General features: G+C 41.9%; 1 protein-coding gene across 7 annotated transcripts in view; it reads left to right on the forward strand.

Moving 5' to 3' along the window:
• The window catches only part of CUNH4orf33 (chromosome unknown C4orf33 homolog), a 347,568-nt gene that overhangs the window by 191,018 nt on the left and 136,478 nt on the right, over positions 1-20,072 (forward strand). For 6 of the 7 annotated variants that reach the window (XM_073572088.1, XM_073572092.1, XM_073572087.1 and 3 more), the window contains one exon: positions 13,092-13,152. The exons of the other annotated variant lie outside the window; for it this stretch is intronic. In XM_073572088.1, coding sequence (XP_073428189.1) covers positions 13,092-13,152 — 61 coding nt within the window. The remainder of the gene's footprint in view (positions 1-13,091; positions 13,153-20,072) is intronic. 7 annotated transcript variants of the gene reach the window in all.

The following is a 20,072-nucleotide window of genomic DNA, read 5'->3' on the forward strand; positions in this document are numbered from 1 at the left end:
CCGCGCATCCTAAATCAAAAATATTTGACTGCAAATTGCTCCCGAACATCTTCTTAGCGCAGTATTAATCAGCCGCTATAAATTTCTTCATTAGAATTGTCAAAAGAGCCACTAGCATCTTTAATCAGTTGCCGAGCAATTAGTTGAATTCACTATCACTACCTGCATCTAATTGAATTTATTGTTATTTTGTCAAGATAAATAGCGTTTTGAAAGTCATCTAGTTTGGTTGCCTAATTCATCATTGTTATACCCGGCAATAGACTCGAGAATAAACAGATTAATTTTTGTAGGCAGTGAAAAATGGACGTGCCAAAAAAAAAGTCTGTGGTACCAATAACATCTAGGTCCCTGTCAGCAGTCTCATGTAGTGCATGAAATGAAATCTGGATGTTAATATGTTCTTCTGCCGCGTACGATTCAGCCGATCAGCCGTCTTCATGTTGTCACGTACATGGATTTAAAAGTCCTTTTCTTCCGTTTCATCTAGTAACAGAGAATTGTAATTACAAACTAGTCGGAGTGAATCTCGTTTGCTTACAGAGTAGGAGGACGAGTTGTTTCTGATGCAGATGTAAATCGCTGCTTCTTCATTTACCCTATTTATCATCCGCCGTCACTTGACACTGGCGGGAGTTTCACTTTGATAGGTGAAATGGCACACCTCCTGGAGACTGATGATTAGAAACTTTAGGCTGTGACTGCTCTGTATCACTAATTTCTGCTTACACGGCGGCAATATCATAAATATGGGATTTTCGATTCCTTGTAGATTAAAACAAGAAAAGATGCTTGACAAGATGGCAAATAAGCTGTGTCTGAGAACTTAAATAGCTCTAAATGGTAAACTAGATGTTTTTTAAAATTATATACATTTCTGATTATTCTGCAACTGGATGCAGTTAAAGGGTTTGTCCAGATTTGGGACAAAATTCTCCAGTCACTCTAAGTGACTGCAGACTCGTTAATTCTCACATCATGCATAGTGCGCACTGTCAGCAGGCTCATTAATTCTCACATCATGCATAGAGCGCACTGTCACCATTCTCTGCTGGTGGCTAAACCGGTCATGTGACATCATACATACTTCTGGCCACCTTCCGTCTAGACATGTGCAGCCTGTCTTAATTCAGCTGTATTGAGATAGACCACGCACTTCTAGTCAAAGTGTGGCCAGTAGTATGTATTTCGAGTACCTGCAGTCATATGCCCACCCACTACCAGCACAGGAGGATCTTGAAAGCACATGCTGTGCGTTATATGGCGATATTGTGACTGCAGACTTGACAAATCTGAGTAACCCCTTTAAGTCGACAGCCATGCCTATGAGGATTGTATGTGATTACATGTGTGATGACAACACAAAGATATTTTTGATCATTTTGTTTTATAATATTGAGCACTTTTGGGAGTTCCCAAAGAACTTTATGGCCTGCAGTACAGATCAGTCAATGGGACAGCTGACAATGACAACAGAGTATGGTTGAAAGCAGTGGTCTGTAACTGTGGTGTTTATCACTTATTGACTGACTTGTAATATTCACCGGAGTGTACAGAGAGATTGAGCAGAAAATGGCAAACAATAGTTGGTAGTGCTCCGGGGTAGTACTCATGGAATTTGGAGTGGTGTTACTTAGAGCATAGAACTGGAGCACCGTTCCTCTGGAGTAACAGTCACAGAGTATTATTGAAGACTAGGTGAAGAGCCCAGCGCTGCCCGGGCATAGTAACTAACTGTGGTTAGTTATAACAAATTATAATTATCCTCCATCCCATAGTCCCGTGCCCATATACCCCTCATACATATCCACGATCCCATAGGCCCGTGCCCATATACCCATCATACATATCCTCCATCCCATAGTCGAGTGCCCATATACCCATCACACATCCTCCGTCCCATAGTCCCATGCCCATATACCCATCATACATATTCTCCATCCCATAGTCCCATGCCCATATACCCATCATACATATTCGCCATCCCATAGTCGTGCCCATATACACATCCTTCATCTCACAGTCCCATGCCCATATACCCATCATACATAACCTCCATCCCATAGTCCCGTGCCCATATACCCATCATACATATCCGCCATCCCATAGTCCCGTGCCCATATACCCGTCATACATGTCCTCCATCCCATAGACCAGTGCCCATATACCCATCACACATCATCCATCCCATAGTCCCGTGCCCATATACACGTCATACATATCCTCCATCCCATAGTCCAGTGCCCATATACCCATCACACATCCTCCATCCCATAGTCAACCATTATGACATCATAATGAGCGGCGGGGCTTGCAACCTATGATTACATCAGCGTCGCCATGGCAACCATTATGACATCATAATCAGGGGCAAGGCTTGATACACACACACTTTTTCCCCATTATGTAGATAGGGGCAAAAATGTTTGGTGAATTGGAACGCGCAGGGTTACAATTTCACCTCACAACATAGCTTAGGACACTCTCGGGGTCCAGATGTGTGATTGTGCCAAATTTTGTGGCTGTAGCTGCGACGGACATACACACACACATACACACATACATACATACGCACACTTGAGCTTTATATTGAAGATAGACCTGCAGCAGGGGTCAAGCTGATCTGGTTTGAGAAAGTGTAGAAATTTTAGGATCAAGCTTATTGCTATGGTCATAATTGTTGATGACGATTCTGAGACTTTTAATTATGTTTTAATGTAGATTATGAAGATCTAATATATGCTGCCAAAAGCACTTTTTCAATGTAAATTTGGAAAATGCTCACTATGAGAGATAATACCAGGAACATACTGTAGCAACACCGCACCTAAACCAAATCCAAAGCCAGCTTAACAATTCTGATATGGATATTGGGTCCCTTCAATTTCCAGTGTTTGTAAACCTGATTGTTACTCCATCCCTAAAGTTAAAGTGGTTATCTAACCTCAGTATAACGTTGATAGGTGTGGACCCACTGCACCATGGGCCGGGCTTACCTTGGAGGGGCGTAACTATGTAACTACCAGGTCTTCACTAGAGCCTCTGATGTACAATGACATGCTTTGCCGCCGGTAGTCACTCGGTAGTACTCCAATGTAGGCCATAGATCTGCAGCTGCTAACCGGAAGGTCAGAGGCGCAGGTACTCAGTATAGAGGGGTAAGACTGAGAAGCTTAGTCAGACAGTCAAAGGTTGGGAGGGAGGCAACACAGGATCAGTAAACATAGCCAAAGTCAGGATCAGAGAGGTCGGGCATTACAGGTAAACAGACTGGGATATTAACGGGAAGCGGAATACAGGAGAATGCATAAACGTGTGCTACAAGGTAGGAACCAACGTTTGGGCGGGGAGTGGTAGCAGGAGCTGCCTAATAAAGGCCCTGCTGGCATAGGATAGGCTGGGGAACATAACCTCTGCAGGACCTAGCAGGTTAAACCCCTGCAGAGACCAGCCACACCCCCTATGACTAAATGTGCCAGAAGCGGAAGCAGCAGTGACACATGAGGCAGAATAGGGGAATGTCCTGACTCGGGGAGTAGAGAGGCGCTGAGGAGGCACTTGAGTTACTGCTGTGACACCGATTCAACACCCTTAAAAGAGCGCTTTTATGGCAATCAGCAGAAAACTATTGATCTGACTGATATAGGGATCTAGAGCAGGGATCGCCACTCTGAGATGACTACATGACTCAGTTACTTATTTAGACAGTGACTTCCCTGTAACACATACAGTATATCTAAAGACTATATTATACACTGAAACCATGGAGTAAATGTCCAGAAAATATTTATATGTAAAAATACCAATTTATTGAGATAACAGAAGCATAATCATATATATGTAAAAATGACAGGTAGAACAGTATCAGAGTAAATGAGAACAAAAGGATCAGGTAGACACCAGCATGTACATCACTAACTACATCTGAAAACATTAAGATCCATAAAAAAATGCATAATGCTAATATGAGTCAGAAGATACCAAAGGTAGGATGGTGGGGGAGAGCAATGATGCTCTGTTTTAAAGCATGTGCTTAGTATTGGATCTGATGTGAACCCATTCCACCATGTCTATGCAGGCTTTTACCCATGGTCAGATGTAAGTGATGCCACGCGCCTAGCCCCAATGAATGTTTTGCTTCAGCTTCCTCAGGGGGCCATGTCCATCCTTGTCCATGGCCCCCTGAGGAAGCTGACCCAAAACTCCCACTGTTGTGAATTCCTTTGCTCGGACTTCTGAGCCAGAGCTCCCTCTGCTCCCTCTGGTGGTTACTGGGAGTAGTGGAGCTAGCCAGGTTGATGGAAGTTTACCACCTGACGACCATAATTGGGAATCTGGGATTACTGGCTGGGAGCATATAATTGAGCAGGCTTCCCTTGGTGGTTGCTGGTGATTTCCTCCTTGTGCATTTGGAGTTATTTTGTCTCCTGCCTGATCTGCATGGTTCAGTTAAGTGACTCTTTTGCTAATCCTTTGCATCTAATCTGGTTGTGCCTTTTTTTTACTTTCTGCTTTGTTGCTACGGTTCAGCGTACTCCCTGCTGGGGGCAGCACTGGGCCCCGCTCTTATGTTACAGCGGGGAGTACGCAGTTTGTTCAGTCCCCTATTATCCTATTATGTTAGTATCTTTTGCTTTGCTTCCAGTTCATACCAGAGTGCTGATCTAGCAGGGGTGAGGTCGTGTGGCCTCAGGTTTTTTTGCATATCAGATGTGTTGGATTTTTTTAGGGTTTTGTGCGTGATTGCAGACAGTATCTTTTCTGTCCTGTCCTGTCTAGACAGCTTGGGCCCCACCATTTGCTCAGTCTGTTCTCTGCCTGTGTTTGTGTCTCATCTTGTCTCACCGACAATATATGTTTGGGGGCTGTCTATTCCTTTGGGGATCTGCTCCGGGGCAGTTTAGATTTCACCTTTCTGGCTTTAGGCTTAGTTAGTTCTCCGGCTGTGTCGAGGCGTCTAGGGCATCGTAGGAACGCTAAACGGCTACTGCTAGTTGTATTGATAGGATCAGGGGTCTGCAATCTGCTTAGTTACCAACCTCTCTGGTTTTAAGGTGGCTTAGCCTGTTCCTGCCATCCTCCTCGGTGACCCATTCATTCTGTAGGTATTAGGTCCAGTTATAGGCTATTTTCTGTTATGTCTTCTGCTCTAATTATAAGTCTTCATATATCTAAAGACTTAGTCATGTGTTTTTTATCTACTTTGCACCCATAAAAATTTACTGATGGGATCCGTGTGCAGCATTTGATCTGTGTGCAGCGTTTTTTTTTGCAGAGATTTTCACAGTACACTACATACTAGCTCCATTTTTATGCTGTCCACAAAAAAAGATCAGTCAAGTACATAGCCTCAGAATAAAATGTGCCCTTTTCTTTTCCTGGAAAGCAGAACACATACAAACAGCGAACACAGATGTCTGAATGAGGTCTAACTAGCTCAGTCACCCGGTACTCTGAAGGTCTTATAACCCATTCTCATTTAGAGTTGTATGTAGAATTCTTTAAAATTGTGAACCTTTCTGGTTCAGGATCTATGGAGAGCAAGCGTGCCTGATTCGTTTTATAAAGGTCTAGGCAGCTGTATACAGCAGGATTTTATAGAAAATAATGAAAAAGAAAAAATCCAGACTGGCACATCTTGGTGAATTACCTTAAATTAAATACTCCTCTAATTGGTAGGCTACAGCTCTTCGGAACTTTTTTGTTGTGTGATGGTAGCAACAACATTATCTTTCCATATGGAGGAAAAATCTAATTGACAATCGCCCAAATTTTGGATAATCAAAGAGCAATAGTCCAGTAATAAATGCTAGAATACTAATAAATCTTTGGGGAGCACTTTTTTTAATAGATAAGATAAGTAACACAAGTCTTTTTAACAGATCACTGGAAATTTGATGTAGAGTTTATTATTTTTTCAAAGTTATAAGATGGTGTTCAAAAGAGTATGGAATGGAGGGCTCAATTATAAAGCCATGTTATGATCTCATTGACATGTCAAGTCTTCTAATAAAAAAAATGATGGCTACATATTTCCTCTCCGTATTAATTTGAATACTGAGTGAAAACTGACAATCAAAAAAAAAGACTAATGATAAAAAAGTCATTGTGACCCTATTAAATATAAAGGTAAAGGGCATGCCAAGGTTAAAGAACAAGCAATTAGACATTGGAATAAAGTAGATTGCATTAACATTTGTGGCTTTTTATAGTTATTACAGACGTGCTTATATATGGGTAAAGGTGCACGTAATAACCTTTTAGAAGCTGTTCAAGAATGATTGCTTTTCCATTCAAAACATTTACCTAATACAACTGTGCAGAATTTGCTTTATATCCTTTGCTATGTGTAGAAATAAGGCAAATCACATTATAAGACTCATATAACCAAGGTTGGGGTAAAAAACGCAAATATTCCAAGGTTACCTCCAGAGGCATCCAGTGCATGCACAGAAAAGACTGTGCTGGCCTTGCCTTCACTTTCACACTGCCTATGAGTTAGTTGTTATTTCAGGTTACTTGTGATGGTTGTAAAGCATAAAAACACTTCTATATTTTGGTATTGTACACTATTTTTTTTTAAAAATTCAGCAGCTTTTGGAAATTAGAAAGGGGAGGTATATTAGATGACAAGAATCATAGAATGTTAGAGTAGGAAGGGATCTCCAGTGTCATCGTGGCCAACCCCCTGCTCAATGCAGGATTCACTAAACCATCTCAGATAGATGTCTGTCCAACCTCTGAAGACCTCCATTGAAGGAGAACTCACCATCTCTCATGGCAGCCTGTTCCACTCATTGGTCACTCTCACTGTCAAAAAGTTTTTTCTAATATCTAATCTGTATTTTCTCCCTTTCAGTTTCATCCCTTTGCTTCTCGTTTTTCCATGTGCAAATGAGAATAAGGATGATCCCTCTACACTGTGACAGCCCTTCATATATTTGTAGACCGCTATTAAGTCTCCTCTTAACCTTCTTTTTTGCAAGCTAAACATTCGCAGATCCTTTAATCATTGACCTAGTTTGCAGTCCGCTCACCATCTTGGTAGCTCTTCTCTGAACTTGCTCCAGTTTTTCGATGTCTTTTTAAAATGTGGTGCCCAGAACTGGACAAGCTTTAAAACAAAACCTGATTTTGTGATAGTCATTGGTGAGTTGTGTATGCCATATTTATCTATGTGTAGTTGGCCAGTGGTTGTGATCTAATTTGCAACCTGTTGAGAGTTTTACTACTATGTTGCGATAAAGTATTAAATGAGTGCCATGATAAATTGGAGTTCTTATCGAAATTCAGAAATAGTCAACGGTGGATGTATCTGTAAATCATACGATTGAGACTAAGAAGCCAATGATTGACCAGAAAACCTTTCTGTAAGGCTCCTGATGAATTTTTCCCCTGGTTTTATAGTTGTGATAAATCTTTTTCAATGTTGTCCACTGATCAGCAATCTTGATCACAAATTCATAGATACAGTTTTAAAAACTCATCTCACCCATTTAAATGGTGTTGCCAAAGGGCCGCATTTTGCCGATATTCACTGCTAAATTACCAGGTTGTTGATAGCTCATTACCAATGATTACTTTCACCGATGTGGTCCAGCAGCCTCATCAATCAAGCAAGAGTGTCCACCCATCTACCAAGAAGTAGGCAGGCTGTACAACACGACGCTTCTGGAAAGTTAGGTATAGGAGATCTTCTAGAAAAAGAAGGCATTATAGGAGTTGGTAGGAGAGAAAGGAACGGAGCTGCAGACGCTATCCAGGCAATGACTGAGTACGTAGAGTCCAATTCAAAAACTGGATGGGTGCCCTATCCGCTGGTGAGCACAGCAAAAATTGTAAAGGAATAAGGAAGTGAAAGCACTCCCACTAAACATTTTTTCAAAAACCGGCAAGATAGCTAAAATGAAAAAAAGTATGCTTCCCTTACTGCTCTTTTTCATGCTTCACCAGTTTTCATACTGCTACTATTCTTTTGGCCAGAAGAGCACATGAGCGCTGCAGCCAGTGATTTGTTGTAGTGGTCACATTCTCTTCCAGAGGAAAGAAAAAAATATGGAGTCAAGCGGGGACCCCAGGCAACACTAGAAGAAGAACAGTGTGTGTGTGTGTGTGTGTGTGGGGGGGGGGGGGTTGGAAAGGTGAGCATGCTTACCATAATTTTTTTATTTTAGAGCATAAGGTTGCACTAGATATAGATCCTGAAGACAACATTACATCCATTTCTCATCTATGTAAGATACAAGATCTTGACTCTCAGTGAATTCAAATCATTTACATCCAAATGTATTTGTATTCTTTTTAATGATATTTAAAGGGAATCTATTACCAGGTTTTTGCTACGCCATCTGAGAGTAGCATATTGTAGGTATTGTAGACCCTGATGCCATCGAGTTATCATGTACTGGGCTGCTTGCTGCAGTTTTGATAAAATTAGAGTTTTATTTGCTGCAGATCTACCAGTTCTCTGAATGCTGAGCTCTGCACAGCCCTGTCCACACCACTGATTGACAGCTTTCTGTGTACATTGTGCATAGGCAGAAAGCTGCCAATCAGTGCAGGGGGTGGGGTTGTACATAGCTTATGAATATGGAGGACTGTATGGCAGCAGATTTACTAGTCATCTACAGGGTAGGCCATGTATATGGATACACCTGAATAAAATGGGAATGGTTGGTGATATCAACTTCCTGTTTGTGGCACATTAGTATATGGGAGGGGGAAAACTTTTCAAGATGGGTGGTGACATGGTGGCCATTTTGAAGTCAGCCAATTTGGATCCAACTTTATAAGTGGCCCACCCAGGTGTATCCATATTAATGGCCCACCCTGTAGTGATAATCTGCTGATAAAACTCTGATTTTATCAAAACTACATTAAGCAGCCCAGAAAATGATACATCGCTAGAGTAAGGGTGTCTGCCTCTGCATCATGCTGGTCTGAGATTACACATCGACAGGTTCCCATTAAGAGTGAACAACCATGATTTTAGGGATTGAGATCCTTGTAAAATTCCTTCTGCTTTTTTATTTAAGGGAAATCCTTCAGCTGTTATTAGGGAACACAAAGAAGGGAGGCGCTGTCCATTGCTCAGCTGGGTGCATTATTTTATGGAGGGACAGATCCTCATTATGTGTAATGATAGGATCCCATAGCGATCTAGAGCTTACATGCACTATGTAGAAGAACGGTGTGTATTGCAGATGAGACATGAAGCGCACATTACGGATGATTTCAGTAAACAGGGAATAGCTGCAGCTAATTACTTATGTATCACAGATAGCCATCTTAGCTAGCGAAGTCCGAGTGGCAGGTCTCCATCAGTATGCAAGGGCTTCACTGCGTTATCAGCACGCTCGAGCTCTGTGCATGTCTCCACCTCATATCTCTGCTGCTTGGGATTCATGAAGTTCATATCACTCAGTTAAGAGAGGAATCGCAGCATTGTCCTGTACAAACTCTGCCTGAAGCTGAGATACTGCTAATTAATGTACTGTAGCTGCACAAACAGGATTGCGTGTTTATTTCCTAGACTCTCTCTAGCATCAGAGATGAATCACTCTTTACTTTTGCATACAGGGCCCAGGCTGATTCTGTTATCCAGAAGATCAGTAGGCCGGCCCTACTGTCACCATTCAACCTTATAGCCAGAAACTGGTCTTCATTGGAAGCTGTCATTTGAAGGAAGCAGATGGATGATCATATTAATATTGAATTCTAAATGACAACTTCTTAATTATTTAAAGGGAGCCAAAACAGATCCTGTTAAGATCAGGACCTGCTATTGATGACCTGATAATGCCCAATTAGTGGCCTCCAGAAGTGCTCAATAGGGAGAGGAAGATGACTTGTCATGTGTGCTCACCACGACAATGTCCACATGTCCCTTATTCATTATTGGCTATAAAATATTAGTACACAGGGTAAAGCTTATTGCTGAGCTGATGTCCTGGGTGATAGCAGGAGTTAAGTGCAGCTTCTGGCATAAATTCACTTAAGAATATTAGGGATGAGTGGACCTGACGATGTTATGGTTCATTGGGTTCTACCAAATTTTAGTCCAAAGTTTGGTTGGGGTACCAGAACTCTAACAAAACCTGAACCCCATAAAAGTCAATGGGGACCTAAACTTTGGACCTGTAAAATGGTTGTAGTAAGGGCTAGGAGGCTGCAAAAGTCTCTGTCAGCATCCGAACTTCGAACACTAAAACGGACTTCCAGGAGAGGTCCATGCTCGGGGTTCAGCACTGGACACTAGATGTCCGGTACGAACCCTGTACTTTACAGTTCAGGTTTTTTCATCTCTAAAAAAATATCAAATGAAATGATACTTATGAACCCAACGTGCCAAATATTCACCAACATTTAGTAAATGTGCAAACATTTAAAGGTTTTTTCCAGGGAAAAATATTCCTATATTAAGCATAACTAGTAAGTTATGTAACTAAATAACATAGTTCTATTAGGCCAGGTGCCCCAATCCTCCAGTAACGGCTCCATTCCTGGTCCCAGGAGTTTTGCTTTTGGTCCTGTTCTTCATACAGAAGAGTACTTAGTTGCAGACTGACTAGTTTAATAGCTAAGCCAGCCCCCTTCTCTGTCTATACGCCTGCTGTTGCTGAGATCTGGTTGGGACACAATAAGGCAAAACCTTAATAGAAATGAGAGAGGGTGACAATGATGGTTGTGCTCACTTGGGGTGCGATGTTTATGGCCATAACACAAGAGCCTTGGGATCCCCAGTTGTGGCCGGTGGCTAGGGAAGAAATTCTTCCAGATATCAATTTACTTCTGTGGATATATTACAGTACCTGGGCTGCACTCGTGGGAATGAAGAATCCTCAATGGTATAAAATTAAGGTTTTTGTAACACTAACGCATTTCCACGCCAGTCTGTCACCTTTTTCAAGGTAAAAAATCAAATATAAATCTGGTGTGATAGACAAAGGGGCTTGGCTAAGCTACTTAACTAAACAGTCAGACTTTTGACACAACAGAAATGCTGTCCTGTATCAGGCACAGGACAAGAACCCAAGACACTATGACCAAGGATGCAGCAACTGCCAGATCAGTGCACCTGGTTTAATTGAACTATTAGTAAGTTATGTACCTATTTACAGCCATTTTCTGAATATTTTTTTTCCTGGAAAACTCATGAAACCTGTTGCAGATTTTAGCTTTCAGCAGAATCATTGAGCACTTTAGGCGTTATGGGAAAATAACTGTTTTACTTACATACGACAACCATTATCTTCATCATCACCACGTGGAGGGTTACAGGAGAGATCGGACACACACGAAGAAAAGATATTATACAATACAGTATTACTGCACATTGGATTGAGGCTAACTTTCCAAATGCTGGGGGTTCGACAACTGGGACTCCTACTGATCACAAGAATCGGGGCTCTCATGTGAATTGAGCGGGGTTCGATCATGCACACTACTGCTCCATTAATTCTTGTTGGGACCTCCAGAGATAGCCGAGCTGTGCGCTTGGCTGGACTTCAGCACTCCCATAAGAATGAATGAAGAGGCAGTGTGCATAATCAACCACCGCTTCATTCACAGGGGACTCTTCAGTGCCCTAGTTCTTGGAACAGATGGGGGTCCAAGCAGTCGGACTTCACAATTGCTGGAGGTAAAAATGCTAGGAACCCCGCCAATCCTGGAGACCATGGATAACTTTCAAGCTTGAGAATGCCCCTTTAACCAGCTCTAACTACAATCTAATTTGCTGCCTGCACAGCACAGTCCCACAGCATAAGCCTGCAGCTGTTTTATGTTCCAACATAATTGTCTGTCGAAAAAAGTACAGTACAATACTTGGAATAGGCTAGCACACCACTTGGATGGTATCCCAATAAATCTCCCCCAGTGTCTGTGAAGTCAATCAGCACAGAGAGCTAGCAGCCTGCAAGAACATTATGCCTTATGCAAATATCCCAGGACATGTGTTGTATTCGTCCCTACAAACTCATATTGCCAGCTGCCATGTACCTTGGGTCATAAGAATAAATGACAAGGTCTTGTGGGACAATCGTATTGGTAAAATGAGAGTCTGAGCCGGCGATATGGAAGCACCTGGCTTACCATGTAATAATGGGAGCGTGAATCCCCTGGCTCCTCTGACTGTCCCTGATCTTTGGAGAGGAGACACCTGTTTTCCTCATATTCCGAAGCTCTTCTGTTTCCTGCAGTGCCCAGTAATCCTTGCTGGTAATTGGCAATATTGGTATATTTTATCATGTAGTGGGTTAGGATTTTCACCCCTTTTATCAAAAGCATCATAAATTTTGCTCATACTAATGCACCTATTTTGCCTTTTCGTGCTTTTGATCTTTGCAGGTTTTGTTGTATGTAATAATACTGCATTCTAGCCAATTATTCCCATGTTATACCTCTTTCCACCACTAGATGGGAGAAGCAGCTCAGACGAAAAAGAATCCGACTCTTATTTGTGCTTTTTAAAATCGACTTCCTATAACAGCTGCATATTAATGCAATTTCTGAAGTAATACAGAAATCACTTGTATATGTCACAGAACTGTCAAGTCAACCAGGCTATTGCCTTTTTTTTTTTTTTTTTTTTTTTAATAAAGAAGCCTGTATATATATTTTTTTCTTATCATCAGCCATATTCTCTTACATGTATCACCCTGATAAAAAAAAAAATAACCCAAACATGAACCACTGACTAGTGGCTATCATCCTTAGGGCCCATTTTCAGTTGCAGCTTTTTAATCTGCAGCAGTGAATAGTTTACATTTAATATTCCGACAAGCCAGATTTTCTGATAGTTTATTAAACTTTCATGAAATACATTTAAAGCCGAGGAATATCTCATTTAACATGCTGAGTAATTACGGCCCTTTAAGAGATCCTTTAAACGGATTTTACAATTCTAAGCCTTCCTAATCCACTGGCTGCAATAAAATGTGTTCAATGTGACAGCTTGGTGGAAGAAGCATCCATCTTTAATATCGGATCTGTGTGCAGCCCCCCACATCATCAGTTGTAGGGGGAGACGAAATAACGGACAGCTCCTTACTACGTCACACGTAACTATGTCTTTTGGTTTTATATCAAAGGGAACGTGTTCTCCAGACCAGGCTAAGCCGCGAAGATGCGGGAGAGCATCCAGAAAAACAGGTGAATACTCATCAATTTGTTTTCTTTGCATCCATCATAAAGGATAATGGAGCACATTAGTACACATTTGCAAAGACTATTTATCAGAGTAGGAAATGGCGTCTCTACGTGCGGTGCATTTCTATCATCTCTGGCTGTCACTTTTTCTAAGGCCGGTTTCACATGTCCTCTTGTGTTTTAATTTTGCTTGAATGTGAAAAACTCCATTTGTCATTTGGGATCCATATACCAATTTATCCGTTTTTCAAATATGAAAAAGACTAAAAAATGTATTTTCTCAATAAACAGTGAAGTACAGACAACACACAACTGGCATCTGTGTGATATTTGTTTTTTTCATGTAGCCATTGACTTGCGTTAGCGCAACTCGGATCTAAGAAGGATACGTCTCCTTTTATTTATTTTTTTAAGAAATCAACCTTATAATGGGTCCGTGATCTAAAGTATATAGCAAAAATAACAGATAGTCCACAAGCCAAAAAAACTGATGTGTGAAGCCACGTTCACATGTTCAGAATTTGGTGGGTTTTTGACCTCAGTAATTGCAAGCAAAAACCAGGAGCGGGTGATAAATCCAGAAGTGGTGACGTGTTGCTATTATACTTTTCCTCTGATTGTTACGCTCCTGGTTTTGTCTTACAAAGACTAAGGTAAAAAACTGACCGAATACTCAACGTGTGCGCCTGGCCCTAAGCCGTCCCAATCTTGTGACTACATTTCAGAGCAGGACTTGCTATTTTCCATCTGATGGAAGGTAAGTTCAGTTGGATCTTGGCATGGCTGTCGATATTTGCTAATGTGCCACAGAAAAGGAAAAGGAGTTTGGCTGTGTTCACGTTTGTGTTTTTCAGTTTCCATTTAAAAATGAGATCACGGAATACGTTGGCACTATATGATCAAGAACAATAACTAAATTTTACAAACCTTGAACATTATCTTTGCCGCTTTATTCGATGTCTATGGGGCTGACGAAAATAGTACCTGTCTGTCTCCATGAGTCCAATTCACCGAACGACCGGCTGTTTGATTCAGTGCAGTCATGTAGTGAGGAGGAATAGTGGGCTTAGTACCCCCATTCTAGGCTGTGTTCAGGAAAAGCTTGGTCTGTATGGATTAATAATTCATCGTTGATAATACTTTTTTGCATTACATGAGATTATTAGGGTACATTAGATTCTTCCTCACCTTAAACCATCAAGTAGCCCACCTTTCCCTGACTGCGAAATTCAGGAAAACCGCGGGTCTGCATATACCTATCACTAAGTAACTTTTTGGTTGCAGGATAATTTTTAAAATACTGTTTTACTCCAGTGCCCACCGCTCCCACAAGTGCACTGGAGGTGCCCAATAGACCTGAAGCGCACCCCGGTCTCTGTTCTGGGCTCTTCCCCTCTACTTTTTTGACTGATGATTTGATTAAGTGGGGACATTATAGCCATCAATCAAAGGCAGAGGTGAGTTTTGGGGAGTGCTCAGTGCAGAGACTGAAGTGATCTTTAGAGCAAGGGCTGGCTTCCAGTGCACTTTTGGGGGTAAAGCAGTATTTCAAAACTAATACTGCTACCAAAATGCCACATAGTGGTACATTTATGCAGATCATCAGGTCTCCTCTCTATCCCTATCAGCTTTTTTTGTCAAACCTGCTGACAGTTTACTTTTAAAAGGTTTTAGTTAATAGAATAAATAGTACATTTAACCTAAGAAGACTTGATGCAAGTGTACAACCCCAATTCCAAAAAATGTTTGGCCGCTGTGTAAAATGCAAAGAAAACAAGACTCAAAGGCTGCGTTCACACGTTGCGTTTTTTCATGCTTTCGCAGGACTCTCCGCTGCGAAAATGCTGCAAAAACGCTAAGAAAATGCATCCAATACAATCCTATGGGATTCCGCATTGCTGTGCTAATGCTGCTGATTTCACCGCTGAGGAATCTCATCACGGTAAAATCCGCAGCATGCTCATTCATTTTGCCGAATTGCGGTGATTCCGCACCCATAGGAATGCATTGAACCGCTTACTTTCCGCATGTGGCGATGCCCATCATGCGCAAAGTAAGCGGATCATGTGCGGATGGTACCCAGGGCCTGGAGGAGAGGAGACTGTCCTCCAGGCCCTGGGTACCATAATCCTGTAAATATAGAATAAAAATAAAAAATAGTGATATACTCACCCTCTGGTGGCCCCCCGAAGTCCTTCCCGCCTCTCACCATGCTGCCGGCATCTTCCGGTCCCAGTAATGCTTTTTGCGAATGACCGCGATGACGTCATGCTCTCGCGAGAGTGACGTCATCTCAGGTCCTTTGCGCAAAGCATTACTGGGACCGGAAGATGCCGGGAGCACCGCAGAGCAGATCGGGGGGCCGTCGGAAGGTGAGAATAACAATATATATATTTTTTAATTATTTTAACATCCTACCTATCACATTCCAAGCTATGCTATTCGCTTGGAATGCGCAAACATTCTGCAAGTGGAAAATGCTTGCAAAACGCTTGCTTTCCGCGGAAAAACGCATGCGAATTCGCATGCGTTTTACCCTTTGGCGGGAGTGCGGAAATGTTGCGGAAATTTCCGCAGCATTTCTGCAACGTGTGCACATAGCCTAATGATTTGGAAATCTTTTATAGCCATATTTTAGACACGATAGAACATAAAACAGATCAGAAGTTGAAAGTCAGATATTTTTTAATTTAATTTAGAAAAATTAACTCATTTAGAAATTGATATCAGCAGCACATCTCAAAAAGGTAGCACAGAACCATTCGTACCATTGTGTAGCATCTGCTCTATGTCTGGGAAGTGAGGAGACCATATAGCTGAAGGTTTGGTAGAGGTACATTGCCCAATTCTTGACTGATATAAGTTTCTAGCAGCTAACTGTGCTTGGTCTTCTTTCCTTCCATAATGTACCAAATGTTTTCTATTGGTGAAAGATTATCTTCTGCAGGCGGCCAGAGTTCATCACCCGAACTCTTCTGTGAAGCCATGCTATTGTGATAAATGCAGTACCGTATTTTTTGGACTCTAAAACGCGCTCCCCCCACCAATTTGGGGGTAAAACAGGGGTGTGTCTTTTAGTTGGAATGTACTTACAATTAGTGTGGTGGCAGCAGGAGTCGGTCGATTCTTCCGGTGGTCCGACGCTGCAAGGTCTTAACCTCACTCCCATCCCAGCTTGGTACAGCTGGTGTGGCACATTTGGCAGTGCTTCGTGGTGTGGGGGCTCCAGCAACATTTTGTGAAAGCCTGGAGCCCCCGCACTTCCATTGCCTCGATGCTGTGGCCTCCTGGAAAATGGCCGCCGGAGGCGGTGCATGCACAGATTGAGATCCCCTCACCGAGATCTCATCTCCTGAGTTGCCATTTTCCCAGAGGCCACAGGATCGAGGCAATGGAAGTGCGGGGGCTCCGGGCTTTTGCAAAATGTCACCGGAGCCCCCACACCACCGAGCACTGCCAAATCTGCAGCAGCAGCCTGGGATGGGATTTCCCAGAGATCACCACATCGCAGCAATAGATGTGCGAGGGCTCTTGGCTTTCACAAAATTTTGGTGGAGCCCCCGCACCATTGAGCACCGCTGAACCTGCCGCACCAGTCTGGGTCATATCATCGCTGGACCACCAAACACCTCCTGTGATTCCGCTCCACCAGCACTGCTGATCCCCCCAGGGTATGCTGAATACAGGACCCCCATTTGACACATTAATCTTTTCCCCCCATTTTCCTACTGAAAATTTGGGGTGTTTCTTATTGTCCGGTGCGTCTTATAGTTCGAAAAAAATGTTATGTGGTTTAGCATTGTTTTGCTGAAATATGCACGGCCTTTCCTGAAGAAGACATTGTCTGGATAGGAGCATATAAAGTTCTAAAATCTCTATATAATGTTTAGGATTGATAGTGCCTTTTCCGACATGTAAGGGACGAGACTGGCCGATGATTACTGCTGCGTTCCTAAACACCCTATATAAATGTCCCTGGGTGTGTTCACTGTGTATGCTGATTTTGCTGCCACTCTCAGTCTGCATATGGCTATATATTGGAGCAAGTTGGGATCCTTTGTTATCTTAAAGAACGAGCCAGACATGGTTAATAAATTCAATTCTTATTTACTTGTTCCTAAAACTACATACATAAGGTGGTAGGTAGAACACTTCTTATAGCCTTTTGTATTACACAAGAGGCACACACATTTCGGTTATGGAACGCTAGTGTAGCACAACAGGTTAAGTTGAGGACCTCCATCTGCCCAGTACAGGGCCACACAGGTCAATGTGTTTCGCCTTGACCACTATACTCTAACTGCACTTCTGAGGAACAAATTAACCAGCCCCACCAGCTACCACCTTACTAATATGCCCCAGCCTGGCTGACCTTTTCTTCATTCACGCTGATCTCCAGGTCTGGCTAACACTAAAAATGTACCTAAAAATCAACTTGCTTGCTGACAGGAGAAAATTGCTATCTCTGTTGCTGGATACTGCAGAATCTTAAGGCCCCTTCACACATAGCGATATCGCTAAAGTGTCACCGATTTTGTGACGCAACAGCGATATCGGTAGCGATCTCGCTACATGTGACACTTACCTCCGACCCGGCTCCCCGCTGGATATCGCTGATCGCGCGAGATCATCCTGGTCCATTTCTCGTCATCGGCTTCCTGCTGGCGCCGACGAGCGATTCCATGGACGCGGGAGGAAGTCGTCACCATAGCTGCCGTCTGACAGGTAAGTAACAACTGCCGACCGCTGCTGCATCGCTGGTGAGATCTGCCTGTTTGGCAGCTCACTAGCGACCATTTAGCGATGCACCAGCGATCATGACCGGGTCGTATCGTTGTCGGGATCACTGGTGCATCGCTAAATGTAATGGTACCGTTACTAACTCTTCTTTTTGCACACATCCAAATCAGCTACAATACTGAGAGTAGACCTCCTTTTCCTCTAGCTAAACTTGAATCCTTTAAAAACCAGGAACTATCTTCCATTGCCTAATTAACTTCTATCCATTGCCTTGGCTGGCTCTGTAGTTAACCCTGTCTAAACCTTTAACAGGAAAACTGCAGCCTTCAAGAGGATAAAACATCTAACACAAAAATCACATATAGAGTTTTGAGCGAGGGGTGTTCCAAATCTTTTTCACCCTTAGACGCTGATAGCATGCTGGATGGTCCCTCTTCTCTTGTGTCTGCAGGACATGTTGTCCATGGCTTCCATACAGAATTTCAAAATTTGATACATATGACAACAGAACAGTTTTCTATTTTGCTTTATTCAAAGTCTTTGCAGTTTTACATTGAATATTTTCCTGAAATAGTTCCACAGTTTTTGGACACAGTTGTTCACAGATCAGTGACCATTTGACTATCCTTTTGAGTGACTCTGCCTCTCTCTTACATGCACTTTTTTTTTTTACACACGACTGATTGATGTGACCCCTGTTTTTCAATAACCCTGTTTATTTTTCCAGCCATTTATTAACCCTATCCCAATTTTTTTAGATATGTTGCTGCCATCAATTTCTGAATGAGTTTTTTTTTTTTTCAAACTTAGTGGAAAAATTTGTGTTTCCCAAATCATTGCGTTCTTGTTTTCAGTACATTTTACACAGCGTCCCAACTTGTTTTTGGAATTGGGATTGTAGTTTTTCTTTCTGCTTGACTGTTTCAAACTGCATGCTGTGATCTTATTGACCCAGCATGATATGCATAGCACTAGAAGATGTTTGACCAGCAAGAAAGAGCACAAACTTAAAGGTGAATAAAATCAGGAGTGTCAGCTACACTGTCCTTCAACTGGAGCAAAAATTCAGATTGCAGCTTATTACTGTATGTAACTGTCCTGGTCAAGGCACAATGGTGTGCTGGCCTGTCTTTCCCTCTTTGCATCCAGCACCTACAGTATATGATTAAGAAACAAACATAAAACATAAGAAAAGCCAAGAGTTCTCTTAACTTGTGAATAAAACTGATTTACTGAACTTTATCACTACTACAAATCGAAATGTAAGACTGACATGGAGAAAGACTTGAGCCTAATATATATATACTATTGAAATCAGAAGTTTACATACACTATATAAAAAGACACATATGCATGCTTTTCTCAATATCTGACATGAAATCACAATAAACCTTTCCTGTTTTAAGTTAACAAGGATTACCATAATTATTAATATTTGCCAAATGCTAGAATTATGAGAGAGAATGTTTTAAGGCATTTTTATTATTTACTGTAAAGTCAAACATTTACATACATTTCATTAGTGTTTGGTACCATTGCCTTTAAACTGAATGACTTGGGTCAAACGTTTGGGATGTCCTTCCACAAGCTTCACAGAATAGTTGGTCAGAATTTGGGCCCATTCCTCCTGACAAAACTGGTGTAACTGATCCAGGTTTGTAGGTTGCCTTGCTCGCACCTGCCTTTTCAGCTTTACCCATAAATTTTTAATAGGATTGAGATCAGGGCTTTGTGATGGCCACTCCAAAACAATCACTTTGCTATACTTAAGCCACTTTATTACCATTTTGGCAGTATGCTTTGGGTCATTATCCATTTAGTAGATGCATTTCCCTCAAGCTTTAGCTTCCTGGCTGATGTCTTGAGATGTTGCTTCAGTATTGCCTCATACTCTTCTCTTATTTTGATGCCATCTATTTTGTGAAGAGCACCAGTCCCTCCTGCAGCAAAATAACTCCAGCAAAACAACACAAAGATTGTGTCAATATTCACAGGGAAACGAGTACTGCATCAACATGGGCTGAAAGGCCACTGTGCCAGGAAGAAGCCATTACTCCAAAAGAAACTTTAAAAAAGCCAGATTAATGTTTGCAAATACACACAGGAACAAAGACCTTAATTTTTGGAGACATGTCATGTGGTCTGATGAAACTAAAATTGAACTTTTTGTGTATAAAGTCCAT

This window comes from Dendrobates tinctorius, unplaced genomic scaffold (assembly GCF_039654945.1).
Source record: "Dendrobates tinctorius isolate UK_male_01 unplaced genomic scaffold, ASM3965494v1 ptg000030l, whole genome shotgun sequence".
NCBI lineage: Eukaryota > Metazoa > Chordata > Amphibia > Anura > Dendrobatidae > Dendrobates > Dendrobates tinctorius.